This window comes from Curcuma longa, chromosome 4 (assembly GCF_044706935.1).
Source record: "Curcuma longa cultivar G26 ecotype Majalengka, Jawa Barat chromosome 4, ITB_CL_G26_1.1, whole genome shotgun sequence".
NCBI classification, from domain to species: domain Eukaryota; kingdom Viridiplantae; phylum Streptophyta; class Magnoliopsida; order Zingiberales; family Zingiberaceae; genus Curcuma; species Curcuma longa.
This window is the reverse complement of record NC_133864.1, coordinates 9,961,091-9,985,864: the sequence shown is the minus strand read 5'-3', so window position 1 is coordinate 9,985,864 and position 24,774 is coordinate 9,961,091. Positions and strand designations below refer to the sequence as shown.

The 24,774-nt window shown below is 39.4% G+C and overlaps 4 protein-coding genes across 4 annotated transcripts; 1 reads left to right on the top strand and 3 right to left on the bottom strand.

The window, feature by feature from the left end:
* Nucleotides 1-3,301: 3,301 nt before the first annotated feature.
* Nucleotides 3,302-5,428, top strand: LOC141827661 (pentatricopeptide repeat-containing protein At5g66520-like). Its single transcript, XM_074714963.1, has 2 exons — nucleotides 3,302-3,318; nucleotides 3,615-5,428. Exon 2 carries the CDS (start codon nucleotides 3,673-3,675, stop codon nucleotides 5,311-5,313), a length of 1,641 nt encoding a protein of 546 aa, XP_074571064.1. The 5' UTR covers nucleotides 3,302-3,318; nucleotides 3,615-3,672; the 3' UTR covers nucleotides 5,314-5,428.
* Nucleotides 5,429-5,574: 146 nt separating this feature from the next.
* LOC141827662 (ultraviolet-B receptor UVR8) lies at nucleotides 5,575-9,625 on the bottom strand. The gene is made up of 4 exons (XM_074714964.1): nucleotides 9,287-9,625; nucleotides 8,666-8,882; nucleotides 7,132-7,441; nucleotides 5,575-6,150 (listed from the first exon to the last, which is right to left on the bottom strand). Exons 1-4 carry the CDS (start codon nucleotides 9,604-9,606, stop codon nucleotides 5,672-5,674), a joined length of 1,326 nt encoding a protein of 441 aa, XP_074571065.1. The 5' UTR covers nucleotides 9,607-9,625; the 3' UTR covers nucleotides 5,575-5,671.
* A 290-nt stretch (nucleotides 9,626-9,915) lies between these two features.
* Nucleotides 9,916-17,431, bottom strand: LOC141826838 (enhancer of polycomb-like protein 1). The gene is given in 13 exon segments (XM_074714148.1): nucleotides 9,916-10,492; nucleotides 10,624-10,857; nucleotides 11,554-11,622; nucleotides 11,727-11,777; nucleotides 12,978-13,025; nucleotides 13,139-13,219; nucleotides 13,692-13,730; nucleotides 13,955-13,979; nucleotides 14,042-14,085; nucleotides 14,833-14,956; nucleotides 15,606-15,708; nucleotides 15,806-15,935; nucleotides 16,624-17,431. Coding segments are annotated over 13 exon segments (1,356 nt in total). The 5' UTR covers nucleotides 16,783-17,431; the 3' UTR covers nucleotides 9,916-10,243.
* Nucleotides 17,432-19,417: 1,986 nt separating this feature from the next.
* On the bottom strand, nucleotides 19,418-22,022 carry LOC141825936 (uncharacterized). Its single transcript, XM_074713193.1, has 6 exons — nucleotides 20,883-22,022; nucleotides 20,685-20,804; nucleotides 20,400-20,516; nucleotides 20,224-20,313; nucleotides 19,622-19,729; nucleotides 19,418-19,546 (listed from the first exon to the last, which is right to left on the bottom strand). Exons 1-6 carry the CDS (start codon nucleotides 22,020-22,022, stop codon nucleotides 19,490-19,492), a joined length of 1,632 nt encoding a protein of 543 aa, XP_074569294.1. The 3' UTR covers nucleotides 19,418-19,489.
* Between the last annotated feature and the right edge of the window lie 2,752 nt (nucleotides 22,023-24,774).

Here is a 24,774-nt window from a genome sequence, read left to right as displayed (position 1 = left end):
AAATAAAATCCACATCTAAACTATCACTTAACTCAAGATTACTCCAAAGAAGAACAGTGTAACTACAATTAAGATAGTGTTCTTAATTTGACCCACAGAGAAATTAAATAAAGAATGATGAAATGATAGGAAAAAAATCTATGTATATACATCAACGATAAATTAAATTGAACTAAAATGATGTCTTAATTTTGTCATGCAAACTAAAGTAATGAAATGGTAAATATATTATCTGTAACATTCATAAAATTCACACATAATACAAACTAACCTTCACAAATCTTAACAACAAATACATAAAACACATACAAGCATACTTGACATAATGTTGTCTATTCATTTATGGCATATTAACCGATGAGGAGGATGATGAGATTAGATTGGGTAAGACGATTGTGTCTTCAACTAATTACCTTCTGTATGCAATGTTTCGTACGGGTCGCAACTATAGATCGAAGATGCTTAATTCTCTTCCATCAATGTGAGTGTGAGTTGTGATCTCTCCTAGCAAGCTCTCCCTCTCAACATTGTCTTGTGACCATGGGTGTTGCATGAACTGTCTTAGTGTATGCAACTCCTCAACCACTTCCTTCATAGTAGGCCTTTCTTCCCCCTTCAAGCACAAACATCTCTTGATCAGCTCGCTAAGTTCTTGAATCAATTCCATATCACCTTCCTCTTTCATCCGCTCATGTTGAAAGACCATGCCGAGATGCCCCGACCATCGTAGCAATTCGACGAGATCGGGTTGTACACCCGCCCTTTGCCCTCCGCCAACAAGATCTCGATGATCTCCGTGCCGTGGATAAAAGGCCGGTCGAGGCCGTCGGCGTTCTTCCTGCAGGTGAGCGTGTACTCGTCGCCGATGGAGCAGTTGCGGCCGATGCCGAACGGGTAGGGGACGGTTACATTCCCGCAGCTCGTCGGGCACTCAGCAGATGGTAATTGTGGCCGCTCTCCCGATGCAGCCTGTGCACCGGCGAGGAGGAGGAGGAGGAGGAGGAGCAGCAGAACTACCAAAGACGACACAACCTCCACCGTATTCTCTCAGCTTGTTCATATTCCTTGTGATATCAAATTAGTTAGCATCTTGATTTATCGAAAATTACTCAAAACGACTACAACTAATTAAATAAATGCTGCAAGAAGGAATTGGCAATATAATTTATATATCTAAAGTCAATGGATGGATGAAGGAGAAGCAGTTGTCTTCAAAGTCAACGGAGGAAGAACACAACAATATTGCGTGCATTTGGAATTCGAGTGTTTCTTCAAGTTGAAACCAACAGAAACAGTATTTTAATTTTTTATCGAATTAATTAATTAAAAACATCTCCAGCAAATAGAGTGAAGCTGAAGTTTTCAAGTTTAACATTACATAAGAGCATCCACATTGGTGGGTGTTATAACATCCACCATCTCATCAAAAAATGTGGGATCCACATGCCACATATACATCATATTAACACATCCATTCTCTCACATTCGTTTTAACAACCACCTTCATTATTTGTGGGACCCGTTAATTCCTCTCTACTGCTTGTGGTGGGCCATAGGCATTAAAAAAATAAAAAAAAAAGACAAATGAACGCGTACTGAGCTTGTGGTGGGCCATAGGCATTAAAAAAATAAAAAAAAATGCCATTAACGCGTTCATTGAATTGAACGCGTTCATGGCTTTGTGTGGGCCCCACCCAAATAATTCTTGCGCTACACTGGTTTTAACGTTCATCGAACGTTATAACACTCCATGAACCCACCAATGCAGATGCTCTAAGTATATGAGCATGAATATTTTCAAAAAAATGATAAATCCCAATCAGTCTCGTGGACTCAATCCCTGAGGGTGGCCGATCCGGTCCCACGGAAGATGATTGAGTTGACTTAAGTACAGGATCCACTTATTGAAATTGATAAGGATATAAAGTTAAAATAGTCAACCTTTTCATAACTAATTGTGAGTTAGGTTATAGAGAATCAAAATGATGAATTCTGACACAAAGAACGCTTTGTCTTTTTTTGTTTTGTTTTATTTTATTATTTTTTTTAGAACGTTACGTTGACAATTTTGAATCGGGTTAAAAATTGAATAGATGATCAAATAAAAATTTTTTTAAACAAACTCAACCGACTGAATTTTTTTTTTAAATTAATAAAAAAATTAATTAATTCAGTTGGGACTGATGGGTGACGTTGACTTCTGACTTATCATCTTTATTTTTGACTTTTTGTAATTAGATATTTAAAAATAGAATTTGACTTTTTTATTAATCATCTTTTGTATTTTTTAAATTTTTTATTAAAACTTTAAAATAAACAATAAAAATGAATAAAATTAGAGGATTATCTTGAATTCAATGATTAAATAAAAAAATTCAAATTATTAATATATTTTATATAAACTTTTTTGATAATATAATTAAGTTTTTATTTTTATTTTATCTGATTCCATTTAAATAAGAAAAATCAACATACAAATTGAAAAATATCTACACGTATCTAAATTTAAAAACTAATTTTTTTTAATAAATTATGATTCGGATGTTTTGAAAAAAATATATAAAGAGCATAATGACAAATAGGTATATCATTTTAAAAGTGTAGTTTTTAGGACATTCTGAAGTTTTAGATGGGCAATTGCCGCATGTTTACTATCGGTCTCCACCTCCTTCCATCTCTTTTAAATTTATAAAAATTTAAATTAATTAACTTGATCTCAATTAAATTTTATAATATATTTTAATTAATTAAATTTTAAAATCAAAAAATAATCATGAAAAAAAAAAAATTTATTAACTTTTAAAATTATAAAAATCTTAAGCAGTCATGATAATTATATTCTTGAATTATAACTTATTTACTGATATGACGATGATATTGTATTATTTAAGAATCAATTAAATTGATAATTTTAAACAAATAATCAGGTTTTTCCAAGTAAACAGATTGTTTATAGAGAGAAGAGGAGATAAAAATGTAATTATTTGAAATACAGGCGGCAAAATGAAAAATGAAAAGTAATAATAAGTCTAGAAGGTTCGAAGCGGCGGCGGCGGCGGCGGCGGAAGAACGGAAGTCTCGGCGGCGCGCGAATATTCCGCTTTGTAGCCTTAAGATTTTAGGGTTTTGGTTCCTTTTGAACTGGTTCGAAATCTCTGGAGTCGCTCTGCCAGTTCTCCTAAAACCTAGTTTAATGAGTTATATGGCGCCGATGTCGGCGATGACTTGCGGAAAGATCGAGGAAGAAAGGGTTGTCTGCTGCTTCTCGATCTCAAGCATGGAAAATGCCTTGTTTACATAGCGGCAGGACTTCGAACCGTAAGTTATCGTCCCTCTGGTTTCCATTTGCTTCCCCTTCGATCCCTAGGGTTTCCGAGAACTTCATTCGTCGAATGGGTACGAAATGGCTATGCTTTCATCTTGCATTCGGATGCTCCAGTTTCCATTTCGAATAACTTCATTCATTGATCGAGTTCCAAATTCTATGGTTTCTTCTCGTCTTCTGGTGCACAAAGCTTGATTTTTGGGCGCCCAGTTTTGATCTTTTGCGACTTTCCTCAACTATGCACCAATGTTCTTTGATCTCTGAATAATTAAGAGTTTTCATTGTTCAGGGCAGGATTTCTGAGGCGCATTGGTGTGGTATCATATCAAAATCATCGACTTGCTTGAATGTTGGGAATCTTAGAGAATTCTTTGAAATATCTTGAGAAATGCACATCATCCAGATCATTTCTGCAAGTTCATGCTCAAATAGTCACCAATGGCTTCGATCGTGATAATTATGCAGCCGTCAAGCTCATAAGCTTCTGCAGTAAAAAGTTGGGCGATCGAGATTATGCTCGCATGGTATTTGATAACCTCGTCGATTCAGCGAATGTTTTTCTTTGGACCACGATCATCACGTCCTACTCGAACTATCAATCTGAGGTGACCAGGGAGGCGATTCTGATCTACAGAATGATGCATCAAAGAGGAGCTCATCCGAACCCTTTTACGATATCTTCCGTGCTCAAAGCATGCTCATTTTTGAAGGCCATACGAGAGGGCAATCAAGTTCATGCTCATTCCACTAAACTGGGGCACAATTCCTCCATGTATGTGCAAGCAACATTAGCAGACATGTACACGAGAGTCGGTCGCATCCAAGAAGCTTCACAACTGCTATGGACTTCCTCAGAGGACAATGTTGTGTTATGCAATACAATGATCTCACACTATTGCAAGGAAGGGGACATGGAAGCTGCTCGTGAACTATTCGATAAGATGTCTCACAAGGATTCAGTCTCATGGAACGTTATGATATCCGGATATGCGGGTATTGGAGACACTTCGAGCGCTCGAGAACTGTTCGATCAGATGACCGAAAGAGAGATCAGTTCTTGGAATGCACTGATGGCTGGATATTGTCGAGATGGAGGATGGTACCAAGTTATGAGCCTCTTCAAGGAAATGAACTTGAGAAATATAAAACCTAACCATGTGAGCATGGCGATGTTGATGTCGGCTTGTGGGCATTTGGGAGCTTTAGAAATCGCGACACAACTTCATGGGTTCTTGGAGAAAAGTTGCATCCAGATGAATTGTTACGTATTCAATTCATTGCTCGATATGTATGCTAAATCTGGTGATGTTCATGAGGCTTATAGGGTGTTTGCTGAAATTCCCGACAAGGATGTGGTGTCATACAACATAATTATCTTAGGTTTTGTCAGTCATGGGCATGAAGAAGATGCTATGGAATTTTTCACTGAGATGATAGAATCAGGTATCCGACCTGATTCAATCACTTTTCTGGGCATCTTAACTGCGTGCAGTCATGCTGGGTTCATCGATACCGGACGCGAGTATTTTGAATGCATGAGCAGAGATTACTTGATCGAACCATCAGCTGACCATTATGCTTGCATAGTCGATTTGTATGGTCGAGCAGGACTTGTTAAAGAGGCATATGACTTTGTAAAGGGCATGCCTATCAAACCACATGCTGGTGTTTGGGGAGCCTTGCTCAACGCGTGCAGGATACACTGTGAAATTGATATCGGTATGGTTGCTGCTAGGGAACTGTTTTCCATTGAGCCGCTAAATCCCGGTAACTATGTCCTACTATCGAACCTGTTTGCTAGAGCTAATTTGTGGGGCAATGTAGCCGAGATTAGGCGCGCAATGAGGCGGAGGGTGCCAAAAACAGCAGGGTGCAGTTGGATCGAGGTTAAGGGTGAAGTGAATGAATTCTTGATAGGGGATGAAAAACATCCTCACAGCAAGAGCATCAAGGAAGTATTGAGGCACCTGCTTATGCAGATTGAATAGGTAGTAGTAGTATCAATCTGACTCTAGTACTACTCCCCCACTGATTTCGGCAAGAACTGGATCATCGGGAATCTTTTTCGACAAAGATGAAGTTATTTTCATCACACCATTCTGAGTGAGTCTCACTTGTTTTTAATGATAAATTATGAACAGAAAAAGGGAATAGCAAATATTGGTTGAGTTTATTTCTGTGCTGATCTAATTTCAGTGACAATGTTTCAGATTACTAAGCTGAACTGGACTGGTATCCAATTTCGGTTTTTGTTTGGTCCAACAACCAGTGGTTCAATTCATAGTTTGTAACTAATAACCATGATAAAAAGTTCAGAACTAGTAAAGCAATTACTGACCTGAATAACTATTCTGAAACCAGCACAAGATTATGGTCGAAACCTGCTACTGCTTGTAGAATATCAAGCCCAGCCAGAGACTCCACCATGGCTGGCTCCGTCTCGTCCGACGAGCTTCCGAGTCCGAGTCGGCCATTTCGGCCAGAGCCCCACACCCACAGCTCCTTCTTGGAGCTGAGAGCAAGTGAATGCACACGCCCAGCAGAAACTGATGTTGGAGTTTCTCCATCAAGGGCTTTGACTGTTCCCGGGGCATCTTCTCGCCCCCGACGCCCCAACTGGTGGCTCCGGTTCCATCCCCATGAAAGCACAGAAGTGCAAGCTTCAGATGAAGTCTGGCATATGGCAAGAGAGTGACCAAGGCCTGCTGAAACAGAGAGCGAGAGAGTGTTCGTGTCGACGGGAAGCAGAACAGAGCCTTCTTCTCCTGTGTTCCTGCCCAGTTGACCATATGTATTGTCTCCTCCACTTAGTATACTGCAATTGCCTGAAATAAACAATGAAACTATAAGAAAAATTTCTGACCAACAAAGATACAATTCTTTTTGGTAAAATTCTCATATCACACACCTAGTTTCACTGTTCCCAAATCATGCTTCCTGATTTAGAATTTCACACAGCATGCACTTTCTCATTTTACACACCAAAAAATACCCATGACTTGATGAATTTTTAAGGCAAAATTTTTATTATTTTGGACAAACAAGGATATCAGGTTCATAGTAGCCAGATTTACTTGGAAAACAAATTTTGAATTGAAATAAGTTGTTCTTGGTCATAAGTAGTTCTGGCTGAATTATGTGCTCCTAAGAGTGTGGGGAATACAGATCTTTGTTTGGGATTTGACACTGACTGAATTAAAAAATTATGAGACACAGTAGTTCATGCACCTAAATTGTTCATTGGTTATCCAAGACTTAGTATGTGCTCAGTATTCCTTTCAGAGTTGAGAAAAGTCATCAACTACTTTTATGTCAAAATTAATTGAAGCATGATATGTGCCCTCGAGAGTCTCAAGGAAGTCTTAGTTTGTGTTTTGGAGCTATGAAGGGTCATCAAGTAGTTTTTAGTAAAAAAAAAAAACTTGATCATGCTACATTGTTCATATTGGTCATCCAAGACTAATCTCTTGAGTATGTGGGGAGATGATTTGGGGGCCAAAGCTACTTAATGGCCAAAAATAAGCCACTCAAATTATTTTTTAGATAGATCTCACTCCACAAATCTAGTGGCTTTATATACGTCCAACATAGAAAAGTTTTGACCCTCCAAAAAATTTAAAAAGAAAACAAAAAGAAACCTTGAAGCTAGAGGTCTTCAGCTAGAAAATTCCAATCCTAGAAACAAGAATATAAAAATACGTCATACAACAGAACAGATACTCAACAAGATTAGAAAGAAAAAAAAACAAGGCATATCAAGAATTCAAGATAACAATAAATTTCCTAATAAGCAAAAAGGTACTTACCACAGAGCACTAAAGAATGATCGAGCCCACAAGCTACATCAGAAGCACTGGAATCACCCATATCCAGAATTTCGCATGGCTCCCAAATGATGGGCATGCTCTTCTCTTCCTCAATCTTCTCTGCCACCAATTTCTCGACTGCATCAAGCATTAACGTCGAACTCTCCGATGATTTATCAAGTTTCAAAGGTTCGTGTGCTACATAGAGCTTCTGCCCCATTTGGCCTAATCTTCCATCCTTTGCATAACCCCAACCAAACACCTTACCAGATTTAGTTAGAGCCAATGCATGCCCCCATCCAAAAGATACCTGCTTATTGAAAACAAAGTTGTCACAACGAGTCCTGAAACTGGATGGAAAAAAAATATTAGTCCTGTTTTATTGTAGAAAAGAATAGGAGCTTCTGTATTATTAAAAGATGGCCATTAATATAGGCTACAAAATAATATGACCAAGGTATAAAATATCTTTCCGAACTGGGATTTTGGAACACCCTGGTCAGATCGATATAGTGTTGATGTCTTTTGAGGAATGCTAACTTGTAATGTCAGAGGCATTGAGGTGGGGAAGAGAAAGAAGATCCAGAGGAGGAGAGAAAGAGGAGGAGAGAAGAGGAAGGAATCACTCCAGCAAAAGAAGATTCCTCATCCTGAGTTACCTTATCGTGGCAATTGCTCATGCAAGCTCTGCTGCAGTTGCACCCAGAAGCATTACCTTTTTGGTTGCTCGCAGAAGCTCCATTGCAGCCACTTGCAGAAGCTTTATTGAAGCTGCACGCAGAAGCCCCATTGCAGAAGGCTTGGCCCTCTCTTTTTATCAAAGGTCTTGAATTGGTTTCTTGTGTCCATCAATGGAACAATAAGTTTTGTGATGTCAACCATACCAAATGTATTCCTAAAACCATGAATGCAACCAAGTCTACTTATTAAGCACAAATGGTAGGTGTTGGTAATAAATTCATAAGGATATATGTGCCATGTGTTTAGCATAAGCAAACTTACCAAAGAATAGCACCTTTTGTTATTCTAGAAAAATGGTCATTGTATAGACAACTCTGCTTATTAAGAACAAATGACTGTGCTGGTATAATAAGTTCATATTGTCTGAGTCGACTTATTATGATGAATATATACATGTCATTCGGACTGTATAAGCAAAAAAATAGCATCCTCTATTATTCTAGATAAATGGTCATTACATAGGCTGCCAAATAATTACTGAATCTCCTCATTAAGTACAGATGACTATGCTGGACTAATAAGTTCATAATATAGCCATAGCAAGCTGATAGATCATCAACACAAGGCCAGCAAAAATATCTCACAAGAACATAACAAGAAAGGAAGGAGATGGAGAAGGGAAATTAGGCAGAAACCAAGGGGAGTTATAGGAGTCAGATGTTTTTTTTTTTCAAATTCTTTGATGTCACTAGAGAGATACAAAGTGGAAAAAGAAACCATGTGATAGTTGAGTTTTACAGCATTTGTCGAAATTGATATCCAATGAACAGAAGGGTTTATAGTAAGTTAGCACCTTCACTATCTGATGACCTGCAAGTGCCTCAACTTTGGAAGGTTTAGTAGCTTCCATAACACCATTTCCCAGGCCAAGCTGGCCACGCTTGGATCGTCCCCATACCCATAAAGAGCCTTCATCGTCAATGGCTGCAGATACAACACCAGATGCAAAAGCAGCTTTAACTCCCACATGATCCAAACCTGCAACTTTTTCGGGTTGGCTCCATGTGGCTCTGTCAACAACAATAAGATGAGAGTGAAAAAATGACACAATTCTTTGTCAATTATCATATGCTTGAAATTCCATAGAGCTAGGAAAAAAAAGGATGGTACAAGGTGGGTATCACACTCCAATTATCTATACGATTTCGGCACAAATCTATAACGCCTCAAGTAAAGTAGGAATCAAACGAATGTAAGAAACCGAAAAATGATTTGGGAAACTCTGCTGTCATCCTTGTTATGCTGTCTTTGAGATTGAAGATTGAAGTCAGAAGTAGCAAAATAAGTTATAGGTTGGCAGAGAAATTGCAATCACAGTAAAGATCACGAATAGGGCAAAGGGTGAATCTGGGAGATAAACAAGTAAGAGACGACAAAATCGCAGTCAAGGCTTTGGGGGTATAAGGCAGCGAACCTGTGCGCCGCAACGTGCCTTCCAAGCTGACCCTCATCGTTTCGGCCCCAAGCCCACAAGTCTCCTCTGGCGGTGACGGCGAGGGAGTGATAGTGTCCGGCGGCTACAGAGGCGACGTCGGAGGGGAGAGACGGGACCCTGGTCGGCTCGTACGCGTCGGCAAGGGGAGCCTCGATGCCCAAGGCGCCGCTGCTGTTGTCCCCGAAGCTCCACACGGACGCCGCCCTCCGTGCGCCGCCGCCATCAAGCGATCGGAGGCGATCGGAGTGGGACGAAGCGGAGAAGTGATATCGTCGAAGATGGGCGGAGGCGCATCGCATCGCGTCGGTTTCAAAATAAAAAATTAAAAATTTGAAAATGTTTCGACATGACTGAAATATTGAAGAGCTTTTCTTACAATAAAAAAAAATTGATGGATAATTTTAAAAGGTAGTTTTAGAAATATGTTTAAAATTAGGGGCATTATCAAAAGTTTACAGATAGATTTTTAGAAAAAACATTAAAAAAACACGCGATATTCCGAAAATACTCTTATTTTAATATTATTGTAACATCTACGATAGAAATGCAACAAAAAAGTTGACTAAAAATAGCAAACATTGATAGTAAGCTCAACCTTGAGCCATACATAGAACAAGAAGAAACAATGAATGCTTAGCCTTTGATCTAAGACAAATAAGTGTACAATGGTTGGAGAGAGCAAGAAGAGATATCGCCATGGCCAGTACAAAAAACCCTCACCATGCCTAGCTACAAATCATACCAATTTAGTGTTCTTAAATCGGTACGCGACCTCTGTGTCACTTGTGTCGAAGCTTGCATCGCGGCAACCCTAGTTCTATAGAATCAGTGATATCGGAAGGCTTAATCTTAAGGCCTACTATACATGCTTCTCCAAACCTAGTAATGTTTGCGAGTAGATGATGGGAAGAAAAAAAAATGCACGAAGCAATAGTGTTAGCCATTTGGTGGATGAGGCCTCCTCCGAAAGGGCACGAAAGGAAAGGTTTCTTGGTCGATCGGAGCTTGGGAATGGGGGTCAAGACGATCAAAGATTATGCGTCCTCCGCGACCGATCCTGCCTCGGAAGGTCGATATGCTTGAACCATCATCAGTAGGCGGACGAGATGGCGGCGCAATGCCAAAGGCAGCAAGCCTATCTGAATCCAGAGGTTTTGCAAAAAGCATGATTGGCTCGTCGGGATCCTGCAGCAACATGTTCGACTATTTCAAGTGTCCAAGATTGATAACAAACACAAATTAAGAAATTGCTATTGAAACTTTCTACAAAACTGCAGATCAAAAACAAAACAATTCTTGAAAGAGCGAATGCATACCATCCTCTGTAGCCATCCATCTGACATATATCGCTGTTTCGATTCTCGCCTCATTGGCTCTTTGTGGACGACCATAAAATTGGAATCTGCAAAGTTTGGATGATGAACAGAGGCGGACTCAGCTCGTGCATAATCAGTATCCATATCATCATCATCATCGCTAGAAGTAAACTTGCATGATTCTGGAAAACCTGAGAGTGCTGTTCGGTCGTCGTCGACAAGCTGTGCCTCATGCTGAAACAAGTTTGAGTCAAGCCAGTCTCACGGAAAGTTGAACTAGGTAACATTAGAAAAAATGCCAATTCCCTTTCCAAGCAACCAATGATATATATGCTATGTAAAAACTTATCATTGGAAAAATTATCAACACTTTCAAATAGAATACCAAAATAATTATGAATTATGATGTAACAACTTAAAGGTTAAAAGGTAGTTGAGGTTCGAGGTTATTTCATATCAAAGACAGGAGCTGAAGCACAAGTATTTTCATGATATCGAGAAGACAATATAACAAAATGACATTAACTACTGATTTGCAGGTTGAGGAGGATAGTCAAGGAAATTGTTAGGAGGTTACAAGCTCACTATGACTGAGATAATGATCTGCAATAGATTAAATGGCATACATATATAGCTGTTGAAAGCTAGTGGTTATAGTCGATGTGGAAGGCCTTGCTACCCTAGTGTTCGGGAGGGTAAATATTCTCCTTCCAGAGACAGTACTTTACCAAGGGGGATTCCTTGTCATCAAGGGCAGTAAAATGTGAAAGTACCTTCCACAGATCGCCAGGGGAGGAAAACCATAAATATACATTCCAACTTTCCAGGCACGAATAATTGGATTAAAATGAAAAAGAATGCTGTGAAAGTAGGCCAATAAAAGCCTAGTCAATGGAGGAGACCATAGAATTTTTCATCTTTTGTATGTACCTTGTACTTCAATCGGGCACGTTGGAGATTGACCATGCATTCCACGAACTCTCGCTTCTTCTCTTCTCTCTGAATATATATGCTAGTCATGAATCAATATCTTTTCATCGAATTGATTGCAGAAAAGAGGGGAAAAAAGGTTCGCAGCTATAGATGAATGTGCGACTAGAAACCTTAATTACAGCTTCCACCACTCTCCTTGCCTGCTCCAAGCTACGCCTGACCTGAAATCGAATAGTTCCATTCACAATAATAAGTTCGAGAACCAACATTGTTAAAACAAAGTTAATATAGACTAGAACCAAACTGAACACAATGCAAAGACAGCAGCATCCCGAAAGGCCTAGAACGTAATTATCATTCATATGGCAAATTATTATCAGACATTACATTAATATATTATCATTTGCCAACACTAGACAAAATTTAGCTCTTTAATGTGTAGGAGACAGAACAGTGTTATATGTAGAAAAGTGATGAGCTCGATAGAAATAGGTGATTTGATTCTAGGAAAGTTTTTAAGCTACAATAACTCAATTAAACTCCTTATTCCTAGCTAATACAAGTTACCATTTGCAATGAGTAAAGAAATGATTCTGACTGAGTCATCATGACAAACTATAATTGGACCCTAAATTGTCCTCTGATTCTCACAAAAAAGAGTTGCATATGTGCACTTTGTTGTTGAGCATTGAATCGTAAATGTATGTTTTTTCCCTCTTCCAGAAATGACAAAGCTGCTTATAGAGACAACTAGTGGGAAGTGATTATTACAAACAAAACACTGGTAAGTAGTGGTGCTTAAATTACATTAAGAGTGCAAACAATTAAGATTCTTCTATATAATAAAACAAAGAATTAATAATCAATTTCATTCTCAAATGAGCAACTACTTTCAAGCAAACTTTTAAAGAGCAAACATGCTTCACAGTCAAACAACACAAAAACCTTTCGCGTGCTGAGAAAAGATAGACTGGATGATGGATGCACATATTGTCTAACATAAATAAAAATTTACTAGAACTCTTAGGCTTTCTTTTACCCTGCTTCAGGAAAGGAAATACAGCTTGATGATGATGATCATGGAAGAGTCCACTGGACAATCTATTTGGGATAGAATAACATAAATAGAGATGCCTTCATATCAAGCATCTTCAAATCTCATACTAATTTAAGATGAACCACAAAAATTAGGATCAGTCTCATCAAAAAGACCTTAAGTGAAAATAGTGAAGATATTGATGAAATAGTCATGTATATATTTTAGCTTGCAAAGTCCAAACACCACCGAAGAAGAAAATTACAAGATTCATTTAAGTCAGCATAAATCGAGTGAGAAGTCAATTATGAATTCACCCATAAATGCCTGATAACTTTATTTTCAAGAAATAATGTTCCACTGAAAATGAAAAAGAAGAATTTACCTGTCGAAGTTTTTCAAATGACTGAACATTGTTTTCCCTCCTTTGCATCTGAGAAACAGAAACTTCATGAATGTCAAGAATGTACATTTTTGGAATATTGATCTTCCAAAGAGAAGTAGCATGAAGATAAACAACTCTGACATAATGTTCGATAGGCTTACCCTTCTTGTATGAAGTCGGTGTGCCTTTTCCCTGGGTCTAAACACATTATATGGATTGGTATCATTAACTGGGGGAGGCGGCTGCACAACAGCAGAAACAGCTATGTTCAGGTTGACTATTTTTCAAAGAATTGAATCATATAAATACACTTATACAGTTGAGCCAGTATAATCAACATAAAGCACTATATCAAGGAAGAAAAAAGCTAATTATTAAACTTCTTCATAGAGAACTTTCTTAAAAGATCACATATAATACTAGTTCCACAAGGCGTTAGGAGCAACAAAGGGACTGCAGTTTCAGGAAGATGTCAGTATCTGCTCTTGCAAGGAGTAACCTCATTGTGTCAGAGGGTTAGCATAATCACAATTTATGTTTGATAACAAATGCAGATTTTTGTATCTAAAGTTGTCTTCTAAACCTTTTGACAGTACTGTTAGAAGATCAAAGCAATCTGTCTTATCCAGGTCAAGTCAACATAGAAACATATACTGTGAGAAAGAAACTATCAGTTCAAATCCATACAGATCGCTACTTAGTCATAGAGCTAACCTGCAAGTGACGCAAAATAGGTTTTTGCCATTGTTCCCGCTGCAAGAAAAGATTTATGAATAAAAATAAGGATGAATATAAGCAATAGCAAAATCTGCAAATTCCAGTCATTCACATTTTTGCAATACAGAGAAGGAATGTTAGTGAACAAGATTATAAATAATGTTTTTATCTACAACACATATCGATCTGACAAAAATGTAAAATATCATCACTTAATAGTTAATAGCATTCTGAAAAAGATTGTGCATATTGAATGATACCTTCGATTTCCAGTAATTATATAAATAATGTTTTTATCTACAACGACTGCAAAAAAATGTAAAATATCTGGAACGTATATTGAAAGTGATTGCGTAAGTGATTGCCTGCAAATGTGCAAACTTTAGCAAGCCTGGCTCTTGAAATTCTTTCTTAGAAACTACGCATAAACTCACATTTCAGATTTTGAATATATGCACAAAAAATCACATATTTTTTCAAAGTCGGCTTACTTTGAAATGTTAGCTTAAAAATGTCGCAAGTAAACAGGAAAATTTTACAAAATACTGACATCACCATTGGGATCTTTTTTTCACTCTTTTTTATAATCATGTGTGCGGTAAACCAAGTAACTGCAAAACAACTCACTCCTTCCACCTGTGCCACCATATTATCATCTATTTCAATATCAGAATCCACACCAAATGGTACCCCTTCTTTGACAAATTCGCTAATGTTTCTTCTCTTCCACCACCCTCTGAGCACATTCTTCCATAACCCATCCCCAACTTATGAAGATGTGAATAACTCAAGAGTTAAGGTTCTGTCCAACTTAGACTTGATTGGTCCAAGAATAGATGCTGTCAAAGTACCATATGCAAGCCAACTAAACATAATCCTATCCACACTAAAATTAGTTTCCAAACCAACTATCAACAAACAATCATAAGCAAGGAACATTAGAATTTTTTTGGTACTTGCAGTAAGTACATTCGTTAAGGAAAAAAAACTACATCAGCATAAAGGAATGTACTAAACAACATATTCTTTGGCTGATGGAGAGATGGATAATCATAGAACAAGCTTGTGAACAAAAGAACAAAAAAAAATCCTTATGGCTGCCAAATAAGATTCCCTAATATTGTTTTCACTGATTAACCTCTGCTGCAGAATCAAGCTGCAAAAGAACAGGAATAGGAGCTCCAAATGTGGATGTTAGGACTCCTGCTCTTTCTCGAGCTTTGTGATCCAAAATCTCTAACTTGAACAGCAGGGACTCAAACCTGGAATGAAGCAGATAACACGTGAAAAATAACAACAGAAAGGGAAAAAACAACAAAAATAAGCCTCTTTAGAGGATTGGAAAAACCTTTGCGTTTTGTAAAAGAAGATATCTTTGTTTAGAATGTAAAGGGAGGGGAGAATGTAATCTCAAATATGCAATTGATCGAGAGAGTGAGCATGCATATCCGTTGTTTAATGAATTTGCTACTTATTAAAAGATTAAGGGACTTTTTGATGCAAATCATAAATGAAAATCAGATTTCAGACACTCAATGCATGGACTGGACTCCGTCTAGAAAATCAGAATTCTAGAAAAAGGAATTATTTTCCCATACTGAATGGAGAATAGTGTTGCTCTAAATAATAATAAAAAAAAGTATATCTTGCATGTTATAATTGGATTTTTTTTACTCAAACTAAGATTCTCAATTAGAAACCCGACGACATATTTCCAAATTAAGTATAATAACGTGGTCAGTAAACATATACGGAAATTTGATATCATTACTTTTCTAGTAATAGAATTAATGAAAGTGATTGAACTTACTGGAACTAATATTCTCGGCTAAAAAGGCAGACATCATATTACTAAATTAAGCATAATAAAAAACTAAACATATAAAGGAAATACTAGGATTATTTCATTACTTTTCTGGTGGTAGGATTTTTCTCTCATTGTCAAACTCTTCAAGCCAATCCTCGTCGTCATCATCCAAATCATACTCGACAAATTCGCCAATCTCAGCCCTGGCTGTAAAGAGTAATACACACTTAATGTGTAGTAACAATGTGAAGCAAATTTGTAATGCCCTGTTTTAAGTTATTACTATCAGAAAGAGGCGGTTTACCTCCTCTTCCACGTATGTAACAAGTTGTTTGAGCAAAGGTGCGAGAATAATCTCTTTCATACGTTTCCACAGTGCTGAATTGGGGAGTAGGAATTTCTTGTGAAGTTCTCTTTCCAACATTTTGATGTTTCTATAAATGGTAAACATTAGTCACATCAGCCTATGTATCTAATAGACAGAATGAATGAAACTAGGAAACACATGCACACTAAATTTTGAATAAGCCAAATGGAAGCATTTTTCAGTGTAAAGTTACCCCAGTTCATTTCTTCAAGGAAATACATGAGTTTGCACGTGCAAAAATGTAACTGAATCATAATCAAATGTAAGAAAATTTGTTATATTAGACTTGAAAGAGGAATGAACCCCAAATGAGGATTAAAAGGACATACTAATTAAATCTGTAAGCATGCAACTGGAAGATAATACTACAATCCGTCGAGGGCTATTAACATCTAGAACTTCAGATTATTAAGAAGCATACTCCAAAAAAATAAAATTTATAAAAAAAACTATGAAACTTTCAAAAGAAAAAACTATCTGCAGATTAACAGATTTTTTTTCCCTCGGTAAAATTCCACTTAGTGCCAGTTAGAGCACCTCTAAGGCTTTGAGAAATATGGTTCAGCAGTAGTGTAAAAATTAACTGAGAGAATAGATGCTTCAGATGGAGTGTGCATATTATATGTTTATTTGAATAGTACTAACCATGTTAAGTGCAACAAGAACCATAAGGTGTTCAATAAAAACTAAGGCAGCGTCAGTTACTAACATGCGATGATTAGTTGAAAATATAGCATTGTCCGAATCTGGATTACCTCACTGTCATAAGTTGTTACAATTCGTTGCAGCAGAGAATTTCGAGTTGAAGTGGTGGCACTGGGAGCATCATCATCCTCAAACTCTTTCACAGATTTTACAATCGGGAGCTTCTTATGAATGTCAAGAGGACGAGGCCTAAATGACAGTCTACTCATATCAAAACTTCATCCCTGTACCAGTACTAACCTGATTCCTCTGCTCGGAGCTCACTACACTGCTCTGCTCATCGGAGTAACACGAACGCCAATGACTCAGTGACCCCAATCAAAAACAACTCAAAAAGCCACTTCCAACACTTCAGAAACTAAGTAATACCTCCGAGGCTACTAGGACTCCCCAATTATGACAAGGTTTCGACAAAGCAGAATTCAACTGCCCCAAACCCACAACAAGCTCAAACCAAATCAAACCATAGATTCCCAATGTCCCTAAACTTAGAGCCCATCCAAAACCACGTGTGCGCAACCAAAAATGCGATTTTTCTCAAATACGCCAATGCCCTAAATTCGAACCAATGAGGAAGACCACCAAAGCGCCGGGTTTTCTCAACGAGAGTTCGGTCCTCGCGCCCAAGGAACGCCTGCAGGGGGCGGCAATAGGCGTCCCTGTGACAATTTGAAGTGAGCTCGGGAGCCGGAGCTCGTCCAGGGACGGGGACAGTTAGGGCACGGGATCGTGGAAGAGGCTGCAACCGAGCGAGCGAGCGAGGGAGCGAAGGGAGAAGGCGGCGGAGGTTCGATTCTGATAATCTGGAAGCGAGGGATACGCGGGCGAGTGATGGAGGCTGCTGGGATTGGATTTCTAGGGTTTGAACGGAGGAAGAAGAGAAAAAAAAGAAAAGGGAGGGAAGGGAAAAAAACGAAGAAGAGGTCGCATAGAAGTGTTCTCCTCGTCCGCGTGCATGCAACTCGATGGACTGACCGTATAGAAATACGTATACGATTACGATTATGGAAAAATAATGAAGTATCACACACTATGCCCATTTTCCATAGAGTGTTTATAGTTTTTATAATGATAAATCCCAGTCAGTCTGATGGACTCAATCTTTAGGGTGGCCGGCCCGGTCACATGGAAATTTCCCACCGACCACCGGAGTAAATCGGGAAGTGCATACGGCGGCCAATCCAGATGTCCAGCATCCTTTGATTGTGTTCCTCATTTGGAAGAAAATTCTTAAATACGTCGTAGCTGGGAATCGAACCGCGGGTCCCTAGGTCACAATCCGAATGTCCTACCGTTGCACCATTGCCCCGGGGACAAAATGATAAATTCCAGTCAGTCTCATGGACTCAATCCCTGGGGGTGCCCGGTCCGGTCCCACGGAAGTTTCCCACCGACCACTAGAGTAAATCGGGAAGGGTAAATCGGGAAGCGCATACGGCGGCCAATTCAGATGCCCAGCATCCTTTAATTGCGTTCCCCATTTGGAAGAAAATTCTTGCAAATACGTCGTAGCTGGGGATCGAACCGCGGGTCCCTGGGTCACAATCCGGATGTCCTACCGTTGCACCATTGCCCCGGGGAACGCAATCAAAGGATGTTGGGCATCTGGATTGGCCGTCGTATGCACTTCCCAATTTACTCTGGTGGTCGGTGGGAAACTTCCGTGGAACCGGGCCGACCACCCTCAGGGATTGAGTCCATGAGACTGATTGGGATTTATCATTTTTTTTATATAATTTTTATAATGATGACGAAGCAGAATTGCATAAGTGGAATAGATCTATAATTTTTTGAATCTCTTTCCTGATTTAAAATTGTGGTATAATGTGTATCTCCTTTTGTTCTGATAATGAAATAGATGAAATAAATTAAAAAATAGATTTTTGTTCAAAAATAAAATAAGATGAATTGAGATTGTATTTTATAAATAAGTAATTATCTTGAATATATCCATCATTTCTTTATTTTTCGCTCCCCAACATCTTATTTTTTCTTTAAATATTTCTGATCTCTAGTGGACCTCTCAATATGATTCGAACGCATATGAAGTTCTGACCATCTGTCAAAGAAAAAAGAACGAATTGATCTTGTAGGATTCCTAAGAAATTCTTCGATTTCTTCCAGAAGCAGATGATTATAGGGTTTGAATCTCGACGAAACTAAGATAATATTCTCCTACATCGTGATCAACTACAATTTCTCAATTTACCTTCTCACATATGATCGTAGGATTGATCGTATGAGACCGTTAGGATGACATATTTTACTTTATTGCATAAGTTTATAGTATTTTTTTTTTACAATTTAATTGATACCATCACTAACATCCATCATGTTGAATTAATGATGAATCAATGCACGACAATTAGACATGTATCGTAACATAAGATACATCCTATTAATCCTTAAGTTCATCTCCTAGTCGAAGAAATTTGTGTTATTGAACATCTTAACCCTAATTCTTCAACCGTCATATACATCGAAAAATACAAGGGTTTTCTTAATGGACTCGAATTTCATCTTCTAAGACACCAAACCTAATTTAGCCAACAAGAATAACTACTCGTTACCAATGGCATTCAATGTGACTGCTAGATGATCGACTCAAACACAACCCTTTTATCTCTAGGGTTTATGGACTATAACTATGACCAATAAATGCACAAATTAAGAAAAGTCAAAATCTATTCGATGTCGCGTGACTATGACAATGGTCAAACAAATCACACAACATAAAGATGGATGTTTTTACGTGTTGTTATTAACCGAATGGTCAAACAAAAAGAATAGTGTGACGAACTAGGGTTCTAAGACGAGCCTTCACCAAACTATAGGTTTCTCTGTTGCTTGTCGCCCATTCTTGAGAAAGAAAGAATTGAGCTCTCAAACTGGAGGATCGATCCGTGATCGATCTATCTATTGACAACTTCGCTTGGCTTGAATAAGTTGTGCTCGCAAACTGCATTCCTTGACCTGTAAGGATAACCAATCAAACTTTTGTTCTTGATTCCTAGTCAGTAAATAAGATGTAAGAAGATGTAAGCTTACTTGCATCTCGTGTGTTTGTGATAATAGATTTCCACATTCCTCAATCAGAATTCTCTCGTTACCGATGCAACTTGCTAGATCTGAAGCTCCAATGTCGATATCTTCAGCCTGTGACAAGAGCATTCCACTTACATAACACACTACTAGTCGGCTATGGAAACAACAACAAAGACACATCAGAGCACCACAAGGAAAGAACTTTGTTCCGTCCCCATTAGAGTTTACATCTTTAAAGAAGAATCTCTAATGGTTCATACAAACACACACAAAAAGAAATTTTTCCTTTCAAATTCCATATCGAGTCGGGAACTCATGGTCATCTAATCTCAAATCATAACAACTTAGACTCACTTTTGTCAAACCATGGGAAATCAACAAAAACATCTATTGCAAGCAAGTGAAATCATCTAACCAGCAATTTTAGTTCAATCACATAGTGCATAGGCACTCGATAATAATAATGTGGATCAATAGAATGAGGATAGAACAAGTCGTGATATGTTCATGTATATGTTAGAGGGTACTGCATTAATGATAAAAATCTAACTTACCACTACACAGAATGAGCTATAGTAAATTCATGATTCTTTTCTAAATCTCACCTTTGGTTGAAATTGTTCCATGCACGACGACAAAGATTCCACTATAAGCAATGATGAGTTCAGAACTACTTCAAGTTCTCTGATATCAACCTACAAAATCAATAAACTAATAATCTTTAATCCCAAGAAAAAAGAACTTGTGAGATAGAAAAATCAACCCAGAGGAACTACCATACCTTAACATCTTCAGCAACTGGGAGTCGAAGTGATGCATCCTGCAGAGCTTTAGTTATCCCCGAAAGAGAACATGAATACTCTTCTTCAACACTATTCCACTCACCCAAATGTGCAATCTAAAATTCAAAATATCAGGACAAGTTTAAAAATACGAATTATTCCAAACAAGTGACAGCACACAATCATGCAATAATCCACTTATTTGTATCTAATTCTCTAGACATGATAGTAATAGAATGATACAAGTGATGGATTTAGACCAATATCAGAAGAACCACTCTTACTTGATGAGTGATGATGGATAGTAAGTTCTTTCTTCTTTTCAGCTCTTCGAGCTGGACTTTTTTCTCCTTAACAGAGTTTTGAAGCTCAGAAATCCTAGTAGATGTTCCATATAGTGATCTCTGGAAACCATCCAAAAAATATCAGTATTTGTTTGACGGAATCAACAAGGAAGCGTTTTCAATTGCTATGGCTCTAACCTGGGCAATAACTCGCTTGGCTTCCTCTGTGGCCCGAGCTTTTGCATTGATAAATCTCCACTGCATGTAACTATTATCAAGTAGCCTAAGCATGTGGATATCCTCCTGCCGAGCAGATGATTTGGGGACCTTTTTTGACCCTGTAACGGGTTTAGCGCACGGCGGTTGCGGTTGCGGTGGCTTCAACGAAAAGAGCGGCCTACTGACAGATTTGCTCAGATTGAGAGGGTGCTGCTGTTGTCGGCTGGGCAACGCCGAGCCCAAGGAGCGGAGGCTGATGGAGTTGGTCGACGCTCTACATGAAGCATCCTCACCCGCATCTTGCCTTTTGGCGGACATGGTCGGCAAGAGGTCAACCTCTGGCATGGAGGATCGGACATCGTCGGTCGCCCTCAACCTGGATGACGCTAGGGGGATGAGGGGCGGGCTATCGCAGATTTCTCCTTGACTACTGACGCTGCATATCTCCGCATCTGAGAACGAATTCTCCGACGAGGTATCCTCCGATCGTCTCTTTTCTCCTTCGCGAACGCTGCCTTCATAAGGAAAGAGGCTAACTTGCGCTGGCGTAGGGGGTCGGTTTTTCGCTCTAGGGATGGCAGTAGCGGGATGAAAAGCAGGATGTGCAATCGGGGTTCCAGGCCTCTGCCGCCGCTTCGTATCGACTGGCCTGGCTAGCGGGGGTTGGTCCGCCGCCTCGTGGTGGTTGTTGTCAGCGAAAAGTCGAACTACAGCCTTCTTCTTGAGGGTTCCGGGGGGCTTAGCATGGAAGGAGGTGCCGGGGAGGGGAGTCTCGGAGCTGCGCCTGACGGCACCAGTAAATGGTTGGTTCTCGTCAACCTCTTCTGAAGGTACGTGGAAGGGGCTGAACCGAGATGGGTGAGACTTCTGGATCGGATGGATCTTAGGCGACGAGTTTCTCGGGGAGGCAGCGACGTTTAGGGTTTCGTGAGAAGAGTAGGAGGAAGGGGAGGGGAAGGGTGAGAGGTAGCGAGAGCTCACCTGCCTCGCGCGGGGGCGGCGCTGCCGCTTATCCCCGGTCGGAGGCTGCGGCGGCGGCGGAAGGGGGAGACCATGGCGATTCGCCTCCGATTCTGATCCGGGAAGAGGAACGAGCGAAGAATGGAGATCGGAATCCATGATCGTCCTCGAATTGGATCCAGATCTCTCCTCTCTCCACGCAAGATTTGGAGGAGAAGAAGAAGAACAAAGGTTCAATTGAGGGGCGAAGAAGAAGAAGGAGTGGTAGCCGTTCGGTTGGGACGAGCGCAACGGCTAGTTCTCGCTTCTGTGGAGGTATTTATGTCACGTAAACGTTAACTGTTTATACGGTACCCGGAATACATACCGCTTTAGTATTGGCCAGCAGATGGACCCAGGCATTGAATACGAGAATAGCTGTTATCGTTTGTCTTTGTATTATTACAAAAAGGAAATAAAATATTTAAAATAAATAAAGGGAATAAGCTTTTTTATACAATAGAAATAAATTTGAAGATAATTAAGCATTATTCTGATTTTTTTTATTACAATAGTTTTGCATTACTGAAAATCGATGGGAGAAAATAGTTTGCAAATTTTTAATGCATCCAAAATTAAATGAAAAGTCCTTTTTATTTTTCAACTCCAGCGAAATCTCAATTTTGTCCATCCCACGATGAACCCTTCGTGCACTTGCCGCATGACGAACTAGGCACGATAGGATTTGGGCATGATTTGTAAAGTTGGCAAGGGGTGCATAGCCCAAACTAGATTCATATATGCCCGACTTAACTCTAACTTGGTCAAGGAATGACGACAAAAAAAGAGGATTCACCGTTCTTTGAACAATTCAATAACATCGCAAGTTAGAGCGAGGAGAATCGGATGAATGTAGCTCAAGCCTATGAGTTTTTTGTACCAAAACAATATGAGCAATTGACTATGAAATTGATTTGGAGTCATTAGAGGAAATTTGAGAGCTGAGATACATGCATAATTTATTTACGTTGTCAGTAAATGTTGATATTTTGATGTACAATTTTTTTTTAAATAAAAATTATATTTATCGGTAAAAAAAACTCTAGCATAAGTGCACCGGTATTTTGGATTGGGTTGGGGTTAGGGATGCAAACGAATTGAATCTAATTGAATAGTATATATTCCTGTATGAGATTACGGTCTAGTGAATTAGTAGAGGGTGATTGTTGAGTAGATAAAATAGTGTACTTGGATGTTGAAGAAGACGACGTGTTAAGGGTGAATAAGATACTAGAATATCTACAACACTTAAGTAGATGTTGGAATGAGTGTCGAAGCTATTCGGCGTGACCACTTCAATATTGATGTTAACATATAAGTTGAAAGAAGATTGAAGTAGAATTATGGAATGAAGGGTGTTCCGGTTCAAAATTGTCTTTGGACACGTCACCGGGCCTCTTCGCCGTGGGTGTTGAACCGTGGACAGGGCTGCGGATGATGGTGGCCTCAGGGTCACTGGTGACTTCGCCGGAGACGATGAAGACCAACAGCAACTCCAGGAATAGTCTGCGAACACAAGGAACGTCAGTGGGAAGGCCAGAGGGTGTCCTAGCGCGACCATTCCGACGCTCAAGTCAGGACAGCAAGAGGAAGAAGATGAAGAGTAGCAGGAGAGCTTGAGCGTAAAAGAGAGTAAGGGTTGAGAGAGTGAGAGAGAGAGAGAGAGAGCTACCTGTTACACGGAGTGGTCATTTTAAAGAGAAGATGAGTGTGTGCACCTGTCACGTCATCATTTAAGGAACATCCCATCATGATCAATGAGGTGACAGAAATACTCGAGTTCCTTGTCCCATCGCCGGTAAAACCTTCTCTTGTCACCATCCGAGCATACAACGAGCAGACCGCAGAGAGATAACATTAATTAATGGGGCGTGGGCTTGTTAGGGATCATGATGAGGTGTACCAGGGCACTGTAGGGTATCTGGTAAGTGTGGTGTGTTATCAGATGCACGGGGAGGGACTTGATTATGCCATTGTCAGATGAGTGGTTCGGCGAGACTGTTGTAGAATGGAGGAGGCGGCCAGGCTATTACCGAATGGACGATTCGGTGAGTGGAGGGCCGAATGGAAGGATTCGGCGCGTGAATGACTGAATGGAAGGATTCAGCAAGGCTCATTACCGAATGGAGGATTCGGCAAGGCTCATTGCCGAATGGAGGATTCGGCAAGGCTCATTACCGAATGGAGGATTCGGCAAGGCTCATTACCGAAGGGAGGATTCGGCTAAGTGACTGCCGAATGGAGGATTCGGCTAACATATAACCGCATGAGGGGATTCGGCGAGTGGATGGCCGAGCGGAGGGATTCGGCGCGTGGACGGCCGAATGGAGGGATTCGGCTTGCGGCTTGCGGATAGGGCCGAATGGGTGTGCTTCAGTGGTGGGTGATTTGGCCCATCAAGTTAGTGAATACATGGGGTTGGACCTGTGTGGTGAGACCAGACTGGGACTCGAGTCTGATCGTAAGCCCCTCGGATTACTCCCGGAACAAAGGAGATCTTAGATGAATGTATTATTACACATACCTCTTCACATGAGTTTTTTTTTTCTATAGTTTATGTGTTTATAAAAAAGAGTATCTCAATATAAGTAATAATGAGAAATCAGATACAAGAACATCTAGGAGATCAAGTCTCTCTCTTATCCACTCGGGGTGCTGCATTTGAAAATGTTCGTAATAGTTGTCAATGGACTACTCATAAGATGTAGGTTGAATATTCGCAATATTTGTCTGATTACCTAATTCGATAATTTTTGAGTCGGATTGATAAATTAAATTCATTTTTGACGCCCACTACACATCATAACAATAATATTAGAATAAATATTTTCTATGTGAAAAATATAATAGGGTTCTTTGTAGCTTTTATTTT